This window comes from Camelus bactrianus, chromosome 33, assembly GCF_048773025.1.
Source record: "Camelus bactrianus isolate YW-2024 breed Bactrian camel chromosome 33, ASM4877302v1, whole genome shotgun sequence".
Taxonomy (NCBI): Eukaryota; Metazoa; Chordata; class Mammalia; order Artiodactyla; family Camelidae; genus Camelus; species Camelus bactrianus.
In genome coordinates, this window is record NC_133571.1 from 15,638,705 (window position 1) to 15,657,828 (window position 19,124).

The window sequence follows — 19,124 nt, forward strand, 5'->3', positions numbered from 1 at the left end:
TTGAAGTATACAGATCAGTGACATTAAGTACATTCACATTGTACACCGATCACCACCATCCATCTCCAGAACGTTCTGCTGTTCCCAAACTGAAACTCTGTACCTGTTAATCAGTAACTCCTCATTCCGCATTTTCCCAGATCCTGACAACCATCATTCTGCTTTCTGTCTCTGTGAATGTGACTACTCGAGATACCTCACATTAGTGGAATCATAGTATTTGCCCTGTTGTGTTTGGTTTATTTCACTTAGCATTGTATCTTCAAGGTTCACCCATTTTGTAGCATGTGTCAAAATTGCCTTCCTTTTCAAAGCTGAATAATACTCCATTGTGTGTATGTACTACATTTTGCTTATCCATTCATCCACCCATAGATGTTTGGACCATTTCCACCCTTTGGTTACTGTGAATAATGCTGCTATAAATATTGGTGTACAAATATCTATTCAAGTCCCTTCTTTCAGTTCTTTTGGCATATACCCAGAAGTAGGGTTGCTGGATCATATGGTAATTTTATGTTTAATTTTTTGAGGAACTGTCATACTGTTTTCTACAGCAGCTACAACATTTTACATTCTCACCCGCAGTGCACACATATTCATCTTTAGTTGCTAAACTGTGCCAATTGTGCTGAAGCATGGAATAAATTATTAACTCTTATATATGAAACACATAGTGTGGTATGAATACCAACATTGTGTATTCAGTATTAAATCTACTGTGGCTGCAGTTTTTCCAGAAGAACTTAGCTTGTGCTAGGGAGCAAGTATTTCTCACTTTGCTACTGATGCATTGCTCTATCATGTGATCTCTTATTTTTGGAATCCCTGTGGGGAGGTAGACATAACTGGTATTTCAGTGGTAGCTGTGAAGTATTTTTGTTCATATCTCCTCTGATCTGAGTTTATTAATATACCTGCTTTTCATATTTTATAAAAATATATTTGATATGCACAATCAGAAGTGATTAGAAAGCAGAAAGATGGAGGAAACAAAACAACAAACTGAAGTCCCAGCTACCTAAAATGTCCTAGAATCTGGCAGGGCTCGGGGATAATGGGAATCTTTCAAAAAAGAAAGCTTTTTGGTGATGAGGTTAGGAGTCCACAAAGCAAAAGTTAAATGGATATTTAAAAAAAAAATTTGTAAAAATTGAGAAAGCTAGTAATCCTGAGAGATTCTTTGAACTATTCAGGAGATTTTCCCCCTTAGATTTGCTTCGTTGGTTATTGTTGACCTCTTCCACACCCCTTTCCCCACAAATGCAGCCTATAAATTCCATTTTTTGTTCTTCTTAAAAAAGAAGATATAATAGCTCTCCCTCTGAACACTTGATTTTTCTTCATCAGTTGTCCCATCTCCTGTTTTCACCTAAGCTTCTCAAAGGCATGGTCTGTACTTACTGTCTTCATTATTTATTTCCTTAACTCCCTATGCTATGTTTTGAAAGTGCTTCCATTAAGGTGAGCAAACTCCTAATTGCCCAGTCCTTTAGGGATTTTAAAATTCTCATCATTTTTGTCCTCTTGATATTCTGCATAAAGATCGGTAACTCCCATCCTTGCACTATATTCACAGTGATCTATCAAAAATTTTCTTACTTTAACTCTAGAGGATAAAGTCAAACCCAAGCAAGGTCAATCATGAGCTGACCACCTCGGTCGAATCTGCTGCCTCCCCAGTTCCCCCCACACATATTTTATGTTGTAGTAATAGCAGTTAAAAATGTCTCTTGTGCCAGTTTATGTTATTTCCTGTGCCTGGAATGCTCTTTTCCACCCTGTTCTTTGTCATCTTTCAAAATTGCTCAGGATTTACTTACTACTTCCTTGATCAGACTTCCACAGGTTAATCACGTCTTGTGTTTGAATCCATTATTTCTGGGTGGCTTATTTCAGGTACGTTATCTCTGTGTGTTTCCCTCTAGGTTGTGGATGCACCGAGGGCAGCGTTTGGATTTTATTCATTCTCATTTTCTTTAGTATTTAGCACAGTGCTTGGCATAGATCCGTTGTCTAGTTCATTTCTGTTGAATGGAACTGCATGAGACTGTCAGCTTTGTGAGGGCAAACATTTTATGAATAAATGAATGGGCAAATAAGCCTAATTGGAACCACTTTGATAAGGTGCAGAAAGTGATAGCAGCGAAAATGAAATATATCTGTTGTCTCTATTTTTATTAAACAAGTGGTAAAGAGATTCTTATTCTCAGATGGTCTAGTAAAGGACATAGGCACCTGACAGGAGAAAAATGCCTGGAATGAAATGTCATCTGACCAAAGGAGCCCAAAGGTGAAACTGGCGCCTCTGGGCAGAATGTTTAATCTAAGTTTTATTGTCACATATTTGGTAGCAAAATACCAGCAGGTAGCGTTTAGAGTGCCGTTTTCTCTGTCCTTCTCTGATGCGTGGATAAGATCGGTCCGTTGTGTATCAGTGGGTCCAGGTCAGATGACTGAAAACTGGGACTGCTTGTCTCTTCTGCATTGTGTTTGTGCTATGCAGGCTCTTCCTGCGTGTTCAGCCTCATCCTACATTGATACATATTTTGAATTACTGCAGTTTATGTTTTAGAACTGTCAATCAGTTTCCAACTATTTATTATTCCGGGAATTTGAATCCTGCAGGATGGGCTTCCCACTGCGGTGGGAGGTGACTGGGAGGCCTGAAGCTCCCAGGTGCCCTTAGGCTTATGGCTTTGTAACCTCTGCCTCCTGGAGCTGCAGTGGTTCCAGAGTCACAAGAGTTTGGATACCATTTGGGTCATTTGGGTGAAATCTTTGGGTGAGTTTTCTGAACACGGTTAAGTTGGCTGCAAAGGAAGCAACACTGCAGGCCTGAGGGCATTCTTCCAGCCTCTCTGTACACTTCCTGGTGGAGCTTTTGCTTTGCCCATGTTAGAGCCACGTGAGGACTAATAAAATCCCGTAGCCTGGCCCTCCGACCCTCTTCATTTCCACCCCACCTCATTTTAATCGTAGTTTTGTTCTGAGGTTCAAGTGTGTTTTATTCTGCTTTTTTTTTTTTTTATCCCAGTGCTCTTTTACAAAAGTGTCTATTCTTGTTTGGCTGCCCATTTTATTTCTCTTTTCTTCCTCACTCCCCAATTCCTTTTAAAATTATTATTACTGTTATATATTCCACATGATCCAATTTGGAATTTTTTTTTTTTGGACAGACAATAATAATGAGGACTCAAAACACACTTTGACAGATTATTAAAGCATTCTATCCCTTAAAATGTTTTATTTTTTGAAAAGGTAATATGTGGGGGAAGAAGGATGATGTATGCATCAGGTGAGCTTGGGTGGTTCGCATGGGTGAACACTGAAAAGGAAATCTCCTTTTCACCCGCATTCCTCATTTCCATTCTTTGGTGTCAACCACAGGTGTTAGCTTTACTAATTTCGGTTTTATCCTCCTGGAGGTAGTCTGTGCCTGTACAGTCAGATTCATTTACTTTTTATAAGGTTTAAAATGTGTATTTTGGGACTCTGGAGTAGTATTTGTATTTTTTGGAATGTGTGAGTGAGGCTTGTGGTAGTCACCCTTTATGAAGTGTGGTACTCTGCCGTAAAGTTTTTTTGTGAAGTAAATAACAATCTTACATACCAGCATAAGGCTGTGTCTCGCGTATCTTCTACTCTTAGTGGTCAGACATGGCCTGTTTTCTGTTGTTTCCAGTTGTGCTGAGTTTCATACTAATTTTGGCCTGACCCTTTGGGAACATAAAGTACAAGTTGCTTGATAGCAATTGAGGATACTTAGGTGACTGGATGTTTTGTTCTGTTATTAATCTATTTGGCAAAAGTGTGCTGAGCATCTCATCCTCCAGCTCACTCTCACCAACCACTTTATAAGCGTGTGTCGTAGTCAGGATTTGAGGCACAAAGGAGTTGCGAGTTTTGCAGGCACACCGCACGACTTGCTAATAGAACCAGTCAGCATCACCCCAGATTCCTGGCTCCCTGGCTTTAAACATAATTCAGAACACTTTTACAAATGCGTTAGAACTCCGCCAACTGTAGAGGTGGTCAGATGTGATCTGACGCCTGTTCTTTCCAGAAAGCCATAGATTACCCCACCCACCCCCAAAAAACCTTTTAAAAGGCTCCAGTTAAAGATCTTTTTCCATCCTGTATTTCCTCATTTTTCAGTCTGTTTGGTTTTCAGTTTTCCTTTCCCACCTACTGTTCCTGCTCCAACTGCCCAGACAGATTTTGAGTAGATTTATGTTACTGATCCATTTTGCAATCTTAATGTTCTAATTCAAAACCCATGTATTACTGTGTACACTATCTACATTCCTGGAAAGCTGTTCCGATAGAGTATCCTGGAAAATGACCAGTGAAGGCGTCTGGCATTGCTTTTAAGTCTTAGGGGAAAAAAAAATAACAAAACCAGACTACTTGGAAGAATTGTTAAAGTATGGAGCCATGAGGAATAACTTTAATTTCCCATGATTGCTTGCTTCCTAGCACTTATTTTAATTTGCATGTTTCTAACTTTGCCATCCCTAGTATCAGTTTTAATATAATAGCCAGTTATTTAACCAGCAAAAGCCAGTTTATTCTGGAATAGCCAGAGGATTTCAGTTTGAGATATGCAAACGATGGCAGACCAGTAGGTGAATCCAGAGAACAAGGAAGGAGATCTTGCTTTTATAGGGAAAAGGCCGGGACTTGAGAAGGTGTGTCATAACCAGAGTCCACTGGCGGAAGCTCAAGTCCAAAGTAGGGAGGTAGGTTGGGTTGCTTCGGTCTCTGACTGGTTGGGCTGTCGCTGGGCAGAGAGGAGTGTTCTTCTCCCTACTGGACGGTAAAGTCGGCAGCGTCTTCCTGCTGTAGGCCTGCAGCTCTTGCTGTGAGAGTAATTGTGTTGTGCGGCAGGGGCCTGTCCACAGGCCTGTCCAGACTCCAGTTTTAGCTGAGGTTTCTTTAATTCCACACTCTGCCTGTAGTTAAACGGTGTACAAGATTACTGCCCTTGAATGGAAGAGGTTTGAGTTTAAGTGATTCTGCAGCTTCCAGTTAAAAGATGCGAATTAAACTCAGTGACTATTGTTTTGACACTGACAGTTGAGCACCTCCCACACACTTTTTATTCTTTCGAACTGCCAGTTGTATGGAAGATAGCAGTGTAATTTCTTTGACTTTTTGTTAAACATTTCTGAAAATTCCATTGGCATTCCGCTTAAGAAAGGTCTTTGGTGCCTGTCACTATTGGTGTAGCACCTACTCTGTGTGTCTGCTGTTGTGATGAGTTTACACTGAAAAAGAACCTTTCCACCTAGAGGTTCCTGGAGTCCTAGGTGCACACAGTTCAGTTTTGCCACAGTCGATGCTGGGTTAGGGGACAGCAGCGTACACTTAGCACTCTGTGTGGGTAGAAAGAACGAACTGTCTTGTACCAGAACAGGCTTTATCCTTATGGCCGTCCTGACAGAGGGCAGCGCTGTATTTTCAAGGTGACTTGTCCATACTCATTATGAAATGTATTCCTTAGTCTAAACTTTGGTAAACTCTACAGATAAGACGTTTGGACATATGCACAGTGAGTATCTGCTCTTGTGTTCTAGGCATTTGTGAATTAATTTCACAAAGTATAGTAGACATGGTCCTGGTAATCTAGAAAATGGACCGAGTTTAAAGATGCCTCAGATTGAACACATATAAAATAGAATTCATCATTTTCTTTCTTAAAACTGGATCTCTCCATGTTTTCTTTTTACTTAACAGTATCACCAGTCACTTAGTCACCTGTATAGAAGCCTGGGGGTCAGCCTTGACTCCACCTTCCCCACAATCCCTATAAAAGCTTGCTTTCTAAATTGACCTTGAATCTGCCACTGCTTGCTTTCTTGTGCTACCACTGTATCACTTTGAGCCCTCATCATCTCTCCCCTGTATTTTTGTGACATGTAACTCTGCTCACTGCCATCAGTCTTGTTTCCCTCAAGTTAATCAGCTACTTAATTGCCAGGGTGAGTTTTCCAAAAAATTTGATTGTTGTATTCCCTTCCTCAAAACCTGTAAGTTTCCTCCTGTTTCCTACAGAATGAAGTTCAGCCTCTTAATATAGCGTACAAGATCCCCTCTGAGGTTCCGATTTAGATACTCCTGACGCTGTCTGCTAGTAGATCTCTTGTGGGTACTCATAGGTACCACTGTGCATTCTCACTGCTCTACCTTTTTAATGATGTCCCTTCTTCTTTGAGTTCTCTTTATCCTCCTTCCTTTTTCTGATTATTTTAGTAGGAAGCTGGATATCTAGTAGTTGGAACTGCAGAGGACAATTAGTTGCCTGTATTTTGATTTATATTTAATACAGATCAAAGTCCAGTCCTTCAAGATAATGGGTTAGCAGAAGTTAGCATGTTGTTTAATATTACCTATTTTAACCTATGCATGAGGACTAAGAGGGTGCTGGAATTACTGTGTATTTGGACCTTTAACTGAGATTAGACTCTCCCAAAACTCAAAACCAAAAGAAATGACGTTCTGTGTTAGTTAGGATTAGGTCCATTTGTAGGTAACTGAAAAACTGAAAAAACAAACGAACAAACAAAACCCCAAAAAACAGTGGCTTAAATAAAACAGGTTGTTTCTCTTGCACTGAAATTTCTAGGGCTATGCAGCCTAGCACCAGGATGGCAGTTCAGTTCAATGAAATCCTCGGGGACCTAGATCCTCTTCAGTTCTTCGCTCTGCCTTCCTTAGGATGTGTTCCTTGGGCTCATGGTGTAGGGTGGCATCTGTTTTCTAGGCAGTAGAACTGAGGAAGAGACAAAGCAGGAGGGCAAAGGGCAAACTCTGGCTACCTTTTAAGGATGATTCCCAGAAGTTGCCATGGAATTTCTTACTTTTAATCCCATCAACTAGAACTTACATACTCATTCTTTAATAGAAGTGGCCATGTATACAATTACAAAGTCTTTTTCTATGGAAGAAAAGGAGAGGAGTTTAAAAGACAAATGTAAGAGAATTCATCCAAACTCTTTAGTCTGATGTTTAATCTGTACGTTCCTTTTTCAGTCCTTTCTGCTGTAACCACATGAACCCTATACATCAGCCAAAAGTCTTCCTGGTACCCTTAGCTGGGAATGATTGCATCCTCTTCTGAATCTTGTAGCACTTTTCATGTCTGTTGCAGTTACGCTGGACTGTGTTGCTACCATCTGTCTACACATGTTGCTTCCCTAAACCATAAGTTATCACCACAGTGGCAGTTCCTGGGGGCAGTGACCATGTCTTACATGTCTGCTATGCCTAGCTTAGTACCTTGTAAATAATTGATTCTCAGTAAATATTTATTGTATGAGTAAATAAGTAATTTCAATGATTTTTTGGTTTCTTGTAGAATTTTAGGAAAGGACAATGGATCAACCTAGTGGAAGGAGTTTTATGCAAGTATTATGTGAAAAATATAGTCCTGAAAACTTCCCTTACCGCCGTGGTCCTGGGATGGGAGTCCATGTCCCAGCCACACCTCAGGGCTCTCCTATGAAAGGTAAGAAAAATGGGACTAAAACATTTATTTACTGGAGCTTACTTAGGACATTAAACCAGAATGTTGTCTTATTGGCAAATGATTTCCTTTCTTTTGAATTATGGGTCTTTCTCCCTTGCTGTGAAATCAGTTTTTTGAAAAACCTGTAAGGACTTCTTTTCCTCTGGATTGGTCAAAAGACATTTTAGTTGTACTCACAGGGCAAGAGCAATATTTGAGTAATAATATTTCAAGGAACTTGGAGGATGTAAAATAGTAAAAGATTGACCTGTGTTCTCAATAACCTTACAGCCTATTGGATTACAAGATATTCACATTTACAAAGATGCATATCTTTGTAAATAATATAATAACACAGGGTAGTTTATGTTGAGCCAAAGAGAGTTAATTAGTTTGATCAAGAAAGGGTTCAAAGCTTTAAGACTTGAATTAACCCTTCAAGAATGTAGAATTTGGTTAGAGAGGAGATGAAGACATTCTAGGAGGGGGATTATGATGTGAGCAAAGATCTACAGCTAGATAAGTGTAAGATGTGTCTTATGTTTGCACTTTAGCTTAATGTTGTAATTAACTGATCTTGAAAGTAGTTCTTTGTAATTATGGGAGATTAATATTGAACGGTGCTTTAGTTCCTGTGCCCAAAGGTTACTGAGTGTTTGTTATCTCTCCATACAATTATCTTATCACTCCATATAAACTGGAAGGCAGAAAGAAGTAGACTTCTTACTTGGTCATTTTTTTTCATGATCCATTCCCATTTGGAGGAATTGAAAAGTACTAAGTCAAAAAATCATATTATTTGAGGCCTCCATTAATAAAATAGTACTTTTGTGAGCCTTCATTTTATACCAAATAGGGAAAAAGTGATGGAATTCTAATATTTATCCTTTTTATTAGAGATAGTGTGATTTTACTGACACATATTTTTGAACAAACAGTAGTTTGACTGAATTCATTGAATAGCTTAAGACTCTGAAACATTTCCTCTCATTACAATTATATATTTTTAAAAGTCTGATTTTCGCAAGCAACAAATATTCTACATGGATATGAAAGGGGAATGACTGAAGGATAAGTGTGGAAGAAAGAGATGTAGATTTTTAAATGGAGCCACGTACGCGAGGAAGATTTTCTGAACGGTGTGAACTGGAGCTACAGAAGTGGTTTAGCAGGTAGACTAATGGTTTGAGATAATTTTCAAAGGCGAAAAAAAGGTGAAAATACATATCAGACAGAGAAAAGAACTATCCGGAATGATATTTTTGAACTAAGTTAATAAAAGAAAGAATTGAGGCCAGGAAGAAGACGGTGGTAGTCCAGACACGAGTCACATGGATCTCGTGCTCAGATGAGAAGTTGGCAGCAGGGATGATGGCTCTGTTGCTGGTAGTCGAGATAAACAGTCCTGCTTGGGAGGTAAAGCCTCCAGGACTTCTTGGTGGTACTGGTCCAGTGCTTCTGAGATCCTCCTGGGCCACATTGGGCTGTCTCCCCGTAGAATTCAGGACCCCTGGGCCCCATCATATCCTGTATTTTCCAGGTCCTTGCGTAAGCTCACACAGTTTGGTCTTGATTCCTGGCGGCTAAATGTATGTGCACAAGAATTAGGCTGACGTCGGAAGTGTTTTGTTTCCCCCGTGATTCAGATCGCCTCAACCTCCCGAGTGTACTGGTGTTGAACAGCTGTGGAATAACCTGTGCAGGAGACGAAAAAGAAATCGCTGCCTTCTGTGCTCACGTGTCAGAACTAGATCTTTCTGACAACAAACTGGAAGACTGGCACGAGGTAATATCGCTGCGTCTTGGTGAAATGCAGCAGTAACTCACTGTATTATTGTTTGTGTTGTTGTTTATGCTGCTGAATTCTGCTTCGCACTTGAGAGTCTTGTCTGTACGTCTCCATTTAAATAACTGACTGCTTCGACTGTTTCTATGGTGATTTTTAACTTTGTTATTGCTTATTTATCTTCTGCTAATGCAAAAAGCACTGAGGAACTTTATTCCAGGCATCAAGAGGTTAAATAAGACCACAGAGGCTTAGACTGCTAATGACGCAATTCTCTTTTTCACTAGTTTACACATTGTGTGCTTCTTCTCTGCCGCTACTTCAACATGTATTGCTATAAACTGACATAAAAATTGCTTGAGCTTGAAACTAAGATTATAAAAATATTTATTCTTAGTACTGAAATTTATTTCAAATATTTCAGACGTTTTCCTTATGTTATTAAGTCTTTTTGGTGATTTGGCATAACTGATGCCTTTGACCTTAGAGTAACTCTAAACCAAGTTGCACAGAGAAATAAAAGTTATTATGACATTCTCTCTTATCATTATGTAGAACATTACCCACCTGATTATAACATTACCTGATAGAAGCTACCCTTAAGGATAAGGGAAAAATAGTTCTTCCTACTTGATTTCCTGCCTCAATTTAGGCTCTTATTTCTTGCTTGGACTATTGGAAAAGTGTCCTAATGGGTTTTCCTGCCTCCAGTTTTACCCTGCTTCCTCTAAGCTACCTTCTACAGAGTTACCAGACTCCTTTTAATAAATGAAATGTGATGAAACTCTCCTGGTTGAAGTCCTTTAGCGGCTTTTCACTGCCTACAAACTAAGATCTGAACTCTCTAAGTGTGACTCTCCATCATACGGCCCTATGCTGTTTCTAGAGGTTTATCTCCACCTTTGACCATATGCTTTTCTTGCAGCTCATGATAAATCGTGACACAAAAAGCTTTCTTGCTTTTATTCATTCTGAATCTACTGCTTTCTTTCTCCTTTTGTCTACCCAGCCACTTCCTATGTATCTTTCAAGACTTGGCCCAAGTTGCTGTTCCTCTGTGAAACTTTCCCCAGCTCTTGCTTAGGCAGAATTAGATCATCCCATCACCTGTATCATGGTGCTATGAAAGGATTCACCTGACATTTTTCCTACCAGACTGTGGCTTATTAAAAGCTTTCTTGAATCATCAGCACCTAGCATACTAGGCGTTCAAATGTTTGCTGAATGCACTAATAAATAAATGATTTTATCTTCAGGTTTGATCAAGACTACTTGCTCTTGTGAACTTTTCCTGTGATCTTAAGAAATTCACTTAATCATTCAGTGCTTCAGTTTGCTCACCCATAAGACAGGGCTGCCGAAAAAATTAATCATTGAGGCACTTGGCAGATATTAAATGAGATACAAATTCTAAGACAGCTTTCTTTAAGAAAAATCTATCTATAACCTAGTTTTCTTTAGCTTTTCTTATATTCATCTGTTTCATAGTCTTGTTTAATCTGGTAATGCTGCTCCCAATTATATTTCCTATTTTTATTAAGATGTTTACCAAAATTCTTCCAGATGCATGTTACTTGATTTCTAAGTCATATGTTAATATGTGCAGATTTACAGTGCTGTTCCAAGAAACGGTCTCTTTTTGTACAGGTAAATTGATTGATTTTCTTGTCCAAACAACTATTATAGTTCACTGTTCAACAAATTACAATCTATGCCTTCTTGGTCCTTTGAGATGCTTAGTTGACATGCATGCTCTGTCCACACTGCACAGGTGAAGAAAGAACTACCTTGTTAATCCTCCTTCTCCACAATTCCCACAATAGTCCTACTGCTGAGCCTCTGGTGAGATTTTTGACCTGCATGGGTGACAAGTCAGACCAGATCTTCCCCTGAATTATCTCAGCTCCTGTGTTCACACGCTGAGTCCCCTAAATTTGTTTCTTTGGGAGTAAAAATTTCACAAGAGGTTTTGTGCTTTGTGCTTTGACCACATACATAAACTTTTGCTAACTTGTAGGAACAGTTAACAGTGATGTAGTTGCTACCTCAGAAGAACGATTTATGTCAACCTGGATCAGAGCACAGGGTTTATACTAGATAATTCAGCCTCTTCTCCGCTTAGACAAAGGGCTACAATAAATATTTTCCAGCCCACGTTGGCATATATAGGCAGAGGTTCACATGTTTATTTGTACTCTATTTGTGCTCGGTGTGTATAATCCTATAAGTGCTCTGTACTCTGTTTTCCAGCTGTTTTCAAATGAATATTTGTTGCTGCTACCCTTCAGGTTTCCATTTTTCAATGTATTTTTGTTTTCATTGTTCCTTTCTATTTTGTCTTTAGCCTTAACTGTGGTTGATCCCAGTCTTCAGAATATATAGCAGAATACAGAGAGACGGGAGGAATACTGGCAGTGAAAGAATATTGATTTTTAGAATTGATTAAACTCTTTGCCAAGCTGCAAAATGCCTCATAGGTCACCGTTTTAAGGCGTTAACGTTTCAACCCATTACAACCCATATATTTGATTACCAAAAAGATCATTTGTCCCTGGCCATTAACTAAGTTTATTTCAGCCAGTATTTGATGCAGAAATGTGGTACAAAGTAATGTAGTTTGTTCTTTTAGCGTTTCTGAATGATCACTAATGTTAGGAGTGACTTCTTTTATAGTTTAAACTGCCGGCTGCTATATATCCAGAAACTAATATAAATGTGAGTGAGAAATGTAATCCTTTGTGGGCAGGCAAAGATTTGTCTCCATCCTTCTAAAACTGGGCATCTGTGTTTAACAAAAAGATGAATTTTTTAGCTTTTGACTTGAATTTTTTGGCTAAGTAGATTTTGGTCTGACCTTTCTCAAGGGATCTCTTTTTTCCTCCCTTCCTTATCAAAAACATTTTATAAAAGAAATTAAACGAGGCAGTTGAGAGGAGGGAGGAATTCGCCGCTCAGGTGAGGCAGAGAATAGCTGGGGTATAAGTTACAGATTGTTATCTTACAACCCTTTCCCCATTTTTCTTAAAACTTCAGTTTCTTCCTTTTTAAAAGTCAGAGTAGAGGGTCCCCTGTTAAATCACAGAGACATCTAAAAGGTGATCTAAGTTCATCTCCGTGTTTCTGCACATGAGTATCCTCAGCTCACTCCAGCTAGAGGAGTCTTTTTTTATTTTTAGAGTTTAAAAAAGAGAAGTCAGTATACTCTCCTAGACACTCGCTGAGTGTCCGCCTTTACTGTTAAGACGTGTTTCTGTCATAAATAGATGTACTTGTGTAAGGAATGTCATATGTTTCATTAATTTAAGGTTAACTCAAAAATCCTTTTTCATTTTAACCTTTTAAAGAAGATATTTATTTCTAACATATATTATTTTTCCTGCTTGAATTATTAAACAGTAGTTTAATTTTTATCTTTTTAAGGATATTCTAGGACTAACAAGTCATGATTCTAAGTCTTTATTCTCATTGGACAGTAGTGCAGATACAGACCATGAAGACGATTACATCGTATATCTGCTAGCCTTGGAATTCCTTCAGAAACCACTTCAAAAGCTCTGACAGTATCCATTTTGGGGGGAATATTTTCTTCTTTATTATAAAAATAAAATATGAGGAGTGGTAGTTAGCGAAGGTTTTATGTTTTTTGTTTATTTAACTGGGGTTGTACTGTAGTGGTTATTCTTCATGATGTAGTTGGAGCAAAATTCCTCATCGTCTTTTTTTTTTTCTTTGCCCTTGAAAGAGGTAAAGCAAAGTCGTCATCTTCTGTATGAAAGTCCTTCCTGTCATTGGGATCCAGGTGGTAGAACGCACTAAAGGGTTGGTTTCTGCCTAGACTCTTTCGCTGTGTTTTGGCCATAGAGTAGACTAAATCCTAGCCATATATTCCACTAATGCTTGGTACCATTTGATCACAAAGAGATCAGACAGGAGAATATGTGCAGACTGGTATGAATTCCTTACATTTTAAACTGAAGCCTAGTGTATTTTCTCTAAAACCTTATTTACTTATAAAATGAGAATAACTATGGTACTACATCAAGAAGGTTAGTGTTAGTATAGATGAAACACTGTATGTAAAGACCACGCCCTCCAACATACTTCTCTGCACCTGTTTGCAGTCTACTTCCCACTGATTTTAGGGCTCCTGAACCGTGCAGTACGCAGCACACAGATCTAATGTAAGGCGAAGACGGCTTTTCCTTTCCCATAGTCCTCAACACTGGATACCCTTTCGTCATTACTTGCAGAGCTTTGAAAAGAAACAGGTGTCGAGGTCCCAACCATGAAACTTATCCCACCTATGGTTCAGTAGTTTATGGTAGATCCTGGGAAACCAGTATATTTTAAAAATTCTACCAGTGATTTTAAATATGACATAAATGTGCTAAGATGTATAGCCAGGGCTGAGATATTGGTTCATACTCTACCTATCCTATTAGTCATAGTTACATTTATTAAGTGGTTTTGTGCCGTTAATTTATTCAACAGACGTTAAGTGCCAGTCACCATGCAGTTGTGAACTAGGCTAAGTTCTATCCCTGCTTTCATAGAGTTTACATTCTGTTGGGAAGTAGGTAAGGAAACAAGTTTCTAAAAGATGTACCGATCACTGTTAAGTGCTTTACTCATGTATCTCATTTAATCCTGCCAACAATAACTGTAAAATAGGTGGGTACTTTTTCTCTAGTTTGCAAATAAGGAAACTGAGATTTGCAAAGGTTAGGTAACTCGTCAAACCACACAGCTAGGAAGTACTGTAACCTCGTCTGAACCCAGGGTTTCTGACTCTAAAACCAATTCTAACTATTCTATTCTACTCCTTTTCTCATAACTTTTAGTTACCACATTGCCTGGCCGTTTGATGTCTTAATACACTTTACATTTAATACATTTACTGGGCTTCTAGCATTTATTTCATGCTTGTTTAAGCTAGTTCTTCATTTTTTTTTCTGGTTATATTTATGATTTACTAGTTGTGGTATACTGGGAAGAACAATGGCTCTGATTTTTAAATCCTAGATTTGGCTTTTGTGACTCTGAAACCTTACTCAAATTATTTAACATCTCTGAGCCTCAGTTTCCTCATTTACTAAAAATAAAATAATAGTAGTCATCTTGCAAGTTGTTTAGAGAATTTAGTAAATTGAGTTCTATCAAAGAAACTAGCACAATGCAGAGCAGATAGTGAAGGTCAATACTCAGTAATGCTCATTTCCTTTTTTTTCTCTTTTCTGCTTGCCACGTTGCTAGCTAGCTAAATCATTAAATTGATCGTGTTTTCTCTTTTGTAATATAGTTACAGATGCTTTGTATTTTTGAGTGAATGTATTTTAAAATTTGGTGCATCTTTAAACCAAGTTGAAACTGTTTTCTAAGTGATTATGACTATGTAATCAATTTTGAATTCCTGAATTGTTACAACGTGGTCTTCAGTAAAACTTTAATGAACCTTAATGTTGTCCTAGGGATGGGAGGAAGGAAATATTCAAAGAGAATTACTGTACATGACCCATTCTCAGCTCTTTAGAAACTTGAAGTCTAAAATGTCATCTAAAGGATCTTTTCTCCAAAATGTCACGTAGAGATATCAAAGTGAATATCTTGTAGAGCAGAATCAAAAACCTTGCCAAAGGCAACATGAAAAATCTTTCTTTTATACCATTAATTTTCAGTTATGCCACTATTTCATAGAAAGAGATTAACTTACTTGCCAAGATTGGTTGAAATTACTTATCCCCCTCTGTGGGTACCATCACTAAACAGGACCCCCTAATGTTAAATGGCCGTTTGCCTGGAAACCCACTCACTTAGGTTTTCTTAAATACGATTGCTGTCTAAAAGCTCTGATTACTGCCTGATATGCTTTTCTTTTTTTTTTTCCCCATAGGTCAGTAAAATTGTGTCAAATGTTCCCCAGTTGGAGTTTCTAAACCTGAGTTCCAACCCTCTGAATTTATCGGTTTTAGAAAGAACGTGTGCTGGGTCCTTCTCTGGGGTTCGAAAACTTGTCCTCAACAACAGCAAAGCTTCTTGGGAGACAGTCCACACGATACTGCAGGAGTTACCAGAGTAAGCCCAGAGAGCATGATGGAGAGGGAGCTATGTGGCCATCTGTGTTAGTACCTAGAGTTACTGCTGAGCTCCCATCTCAGAAATTCTAGAACGGCAGATTGAATGGAGAATGAGGTTAGAAAAATGAAGTAATTAAATGAGGGTGTGAGGGTAATCTGGTAGCATTTTCACTGGAATACTTGTTCAGTGTTGAGTGGCACTAAGACATAGGATATGTCATCTTTTGACCAGAAAATATCCCTGAGAAGCCCTTATCATTTCGAGATCAGCCCAGCCTTTCTCCATTTTAATCTTCTGATTACCCGATTCCAGAATTTTGCCTTAGCCCTTTTCTTTGGGAGGAAGAAAAATCATAGTGTCTCTAAAATATGGTAACACTCAGATGACTAAGTGCCTAGCTGGCATGATGGGAGAATGGACCTAGTATTCTTTTCAATAATTTAAGCAGGAAATTATACTTTTGTTTGTCAGTGTAAAAATGCTCTGTTTTGTTTGTATCTATCTTTGTATATGTGCATAAATATTCAAAGGAAGTAGTTTAAAGAAATATATGGAGCTGTAGTCTCCTTGACTGTCTAAATATGGGAATTATCAGAGCCTTTCAGAATCGGGTCTAAACTCACTTATTCCATCTTAGTTCCTCACTCTGCCTCTGCTGAGATTGGTTTCCTCACTGCATGCACCATCTAGCATGGCATAGAATGAGCTTTTAAATCCCAATTCCACTTACTAACCATATGACCTTTGATAAGCTAATTAATCTCTTTGAGCTCTGTTTCCTTGTCTGTAAAATGGGCATCATCGTCTATAAAATTGCAGAAATAGAAATACAGTCTGTGAAGCACCTGCCCAGGGCCTGACACAGGGTAGGAATTCAGTAAACGGTAGTTATTATTTCTGTTTCTAGACACTTTTTAATGTCGTTCCTAGAATATTTTTCTATCTCCTCTCGACTTACGCAAGTTGAGCAACTACTGCTCCTTGAAGGACATGTAACCTTTCCCGATAAACTACAATATCAGTTCCATTTCTGTATGAAGTACTGTTGTACTTGAACTTGGTGCTGCTCCATTTAGCACTTAGTTATTTAAGCACACAGCCAGCTCAGTCCTGGGTTATGTCATTCTCTGCTGTTGTACGTATGTTAGGTTTTGTCTTCCCAGCTGTATTTTAAACTTCAGGAAGACACCTTTGTATTTTCTCTACAACACCTAGCAGAGTCTCATACATAGCAGGCACTTTTTACTTTATTGAATGAATGAAAATAGGTGCAGAGTAGAAACTCAACTGCTTTAAACAATGAAATATTTCCTTTTTTTCTCTGCAGTTTGGAAGAGCTCTTCCTGTGCCTTAATGACTATGAAACAGTGTCTTGTCCTTCTATTTGCTGTCCTTCTCTTAAGCTACTACATATAACAGACAATAACCTCCAAGACTGGACTGAAATACGCAAGCTAGGGGTTATGTTTCCTTCGCTGGACACCCTCGTCCTGGCTAACAATCATCTGCATGCTATCGAGGAGCCTGATGATTCATTGGCCAGGTTGTTTCCTAATCTGCGATCCATCAGCCTCCACAAGTCAGGTGAGGTACAGGCTTGTTCTCATTCTACATGCAAATCGGTCTGAACTTATGCATGAAATACAGTGAAAGTGTATTTCAGTCATAGCTCTGCCTTCTTACAGGGTGGATTTCAAGAGTGACATACAGATGCCTATTGATTAGCTAAATTTAAGGCATTCATTTTCATAAATGCTCTGATAAATACCAATATTTATCAAATATTCATTTGACGCAGCATATATTAGCTATTAATATTTTATATGTTAAAGAGGTCAGGCTATGAAAGGAGTGAAATGAAATTGGCGAATTGGATAGTAAAAGGCAGAGTACAAAGAATTACAAGCTAGACCGTTTTGTCTGGATTTAGGTTAAGGAATCCCAACCTGCTCTGACTCTCACATGCTCTCTTTTCTAGTGTTTACATGTAGTTGATTACCAGTTTGTTGCCGTCTGATTCCATTTATCACAGGAATGAATATTTTAGCCTATTTTTGAAAATTAATAAACCTTATTTTTTCGAGCAGTTTTAGGTCCCAGCAAAATTGAGCAGAAAGTACAGAGTTCCCATATACTCCCTGCCCCACTGTCAACATCCCAGCACCAAAGTGATGCATTTCAGTTGAACCTGCATTGACGCATCATCCATAAAGTCCATAGTTTACATTTGGGTTCACTCTTGGTGGTGTACGTTCTGTGGGTTCGGACAAATGGGTAATGACACGTATCTACCACTGCAGTGTTGTACATAGTAGTTCACTGCCCTAATCATCCTCTGTGCTCTGCCTGTTCACCCCTCCCTCCCACCTAATCCCTGGGAACCACTTATCTTTTAACTGTCTCCATAGTTTTGCCTTTTCCAGAATGTCATATAGTTGGATTCATACAGTATGTAGCCTTTTCAGATTGACTTCTTTCACTTGGTAATATGCATTTAAATTTCCTCCGTGTCCTTTCGTGACTTGATAGCTCATTTCTTTTTTAGCACTAAATGATTATCCATTGTCTGGATGTACCACAGTTTATTTATCTACTCACAAACTGAAGGACATCTTGGTTGTTTCCAAGTTTTGGCTTAATTAATAAAGCTGCTCTGAACTTCCATGTGCAGGTTTTTGTGTGGACATAAGTTTTCAGTTCACTTGGGTGGATTACAAGGAGCACAGTTGCTAGATCATGTGGTAGGAGTACCTGTAGTTTTGTGAGAAGCCACCAAACTGTCTTGTGAAGTGGCCGTACCATTGTGCGTTGCACCAGCAGTGAATGAGAGTTCCTGTTGCTTCGTATCCTCATCAGCATTTGGTGCTGTGAGTGCTTTGGCTTTTGGCTGCTCTGATAGGCGTATAGTGGTATCTCGCTGTTGTTTTAATTTGCATTTTCCTGATGGCACATGGTGTGGAACATCTTTTCATATGCTTATTTGCCATCTGTATATTTTCTTTTCTGCAAGGTGCCTGTTCAGGTTTTCTGCCCATTTTTTAATTGGATTGTTCATTTTCTTATTATTAAATTTTAAGAGTTCTTTGTATGTTTTGTGTAACAGTCCTTTATCAGTGTGCCTTTAGCAAGTGCATTCTCCCAGTCTATGGCTTTTCTTCTTATTTGCTTGGCATTTGTCTTTTGGCCAATTTTTTTTAAACAACTACATAGATAAAAATAACTCTAACCTATAACTGAAAAAATATAAACAGTTTATTTTGCCATAGAGGTTATAAGAGAATTAACTTTTAAAAACAGTGATTTGCATAAGGAGGCTGTTTATTTCACACCTTGACACCCCTTGAGCTAACTCTGTTCTTCCTCCTCGATGGCAGTGCCACTCTGAAGGGAAGAGGACAGTTGTGACTTGGGGTAGCTGTGCCCAGAGCCCTCGTAAATTGCTCCTCTGCCTTTACCTGAAGGTTGATAGGAATAGGAAGGGACTGCGCTGCTCTCTGCAGTGGGTTTAATGTGTTGTAAAACTGACGAGCTTCATTAGGGCAGGAATGTTTTCCCTACCAGTGCCAAGTATTGACTTGGATGATACATTTGTCCACAGCCATAGGAAGCGTTTCCTTTTAGGACTGAACAGTCTTAATGTGTTGCATGTTTTCCTTCTCAAGGGCACAGGTCTTTTGTTTTTGATTTTGTTTGTTTTGTTTATGATCATTTTAACATTTCAGAATTTATTAATTGAAATCATTTTTTGGCTAT

The 19,124-nt window shown here is 38.7% G+C and overlaps 1 protein-coding gene across 5 annotated transcripts in view; it reads left to right on the forward strand.

Annotated features, from left to right (window-relative positions):
- TBCEL (tubulin folding cofactor E like) overlaps window positions 1-19,124 on the forward strand; it is a 56,815-nt gene that overhangs the window by 8,737 nt on the left and 28,954 nt on the right. For all 5 annotated transcript variants that reach the window (XM_074357036.1, XM_074357037.1, XM_074357033.1 and 2 more), the window contains 4 exons: window positions 7,361-7,510; window positions 9,157-9,296; window positions 15,187-15,368; window positions 16,699-16,955. In XM_074357036.1, the coding sequence (XP_074213137.1) occupies window positions 7,378-7,510; window positions 9,157-9,296; window positions 15,187-15,368; window positions 16,699-16,955 (712 nt within the window). In that variant the 5' untranslated portion in view covers window positions 7,361-7,377. The remainder of the gene's footprint in view (window positions 1-7,360; window positions 7,511-9,156; window positions 9,297-15,186; window positions 15,369-16,698; window positions 16,956-19,124) is intronic.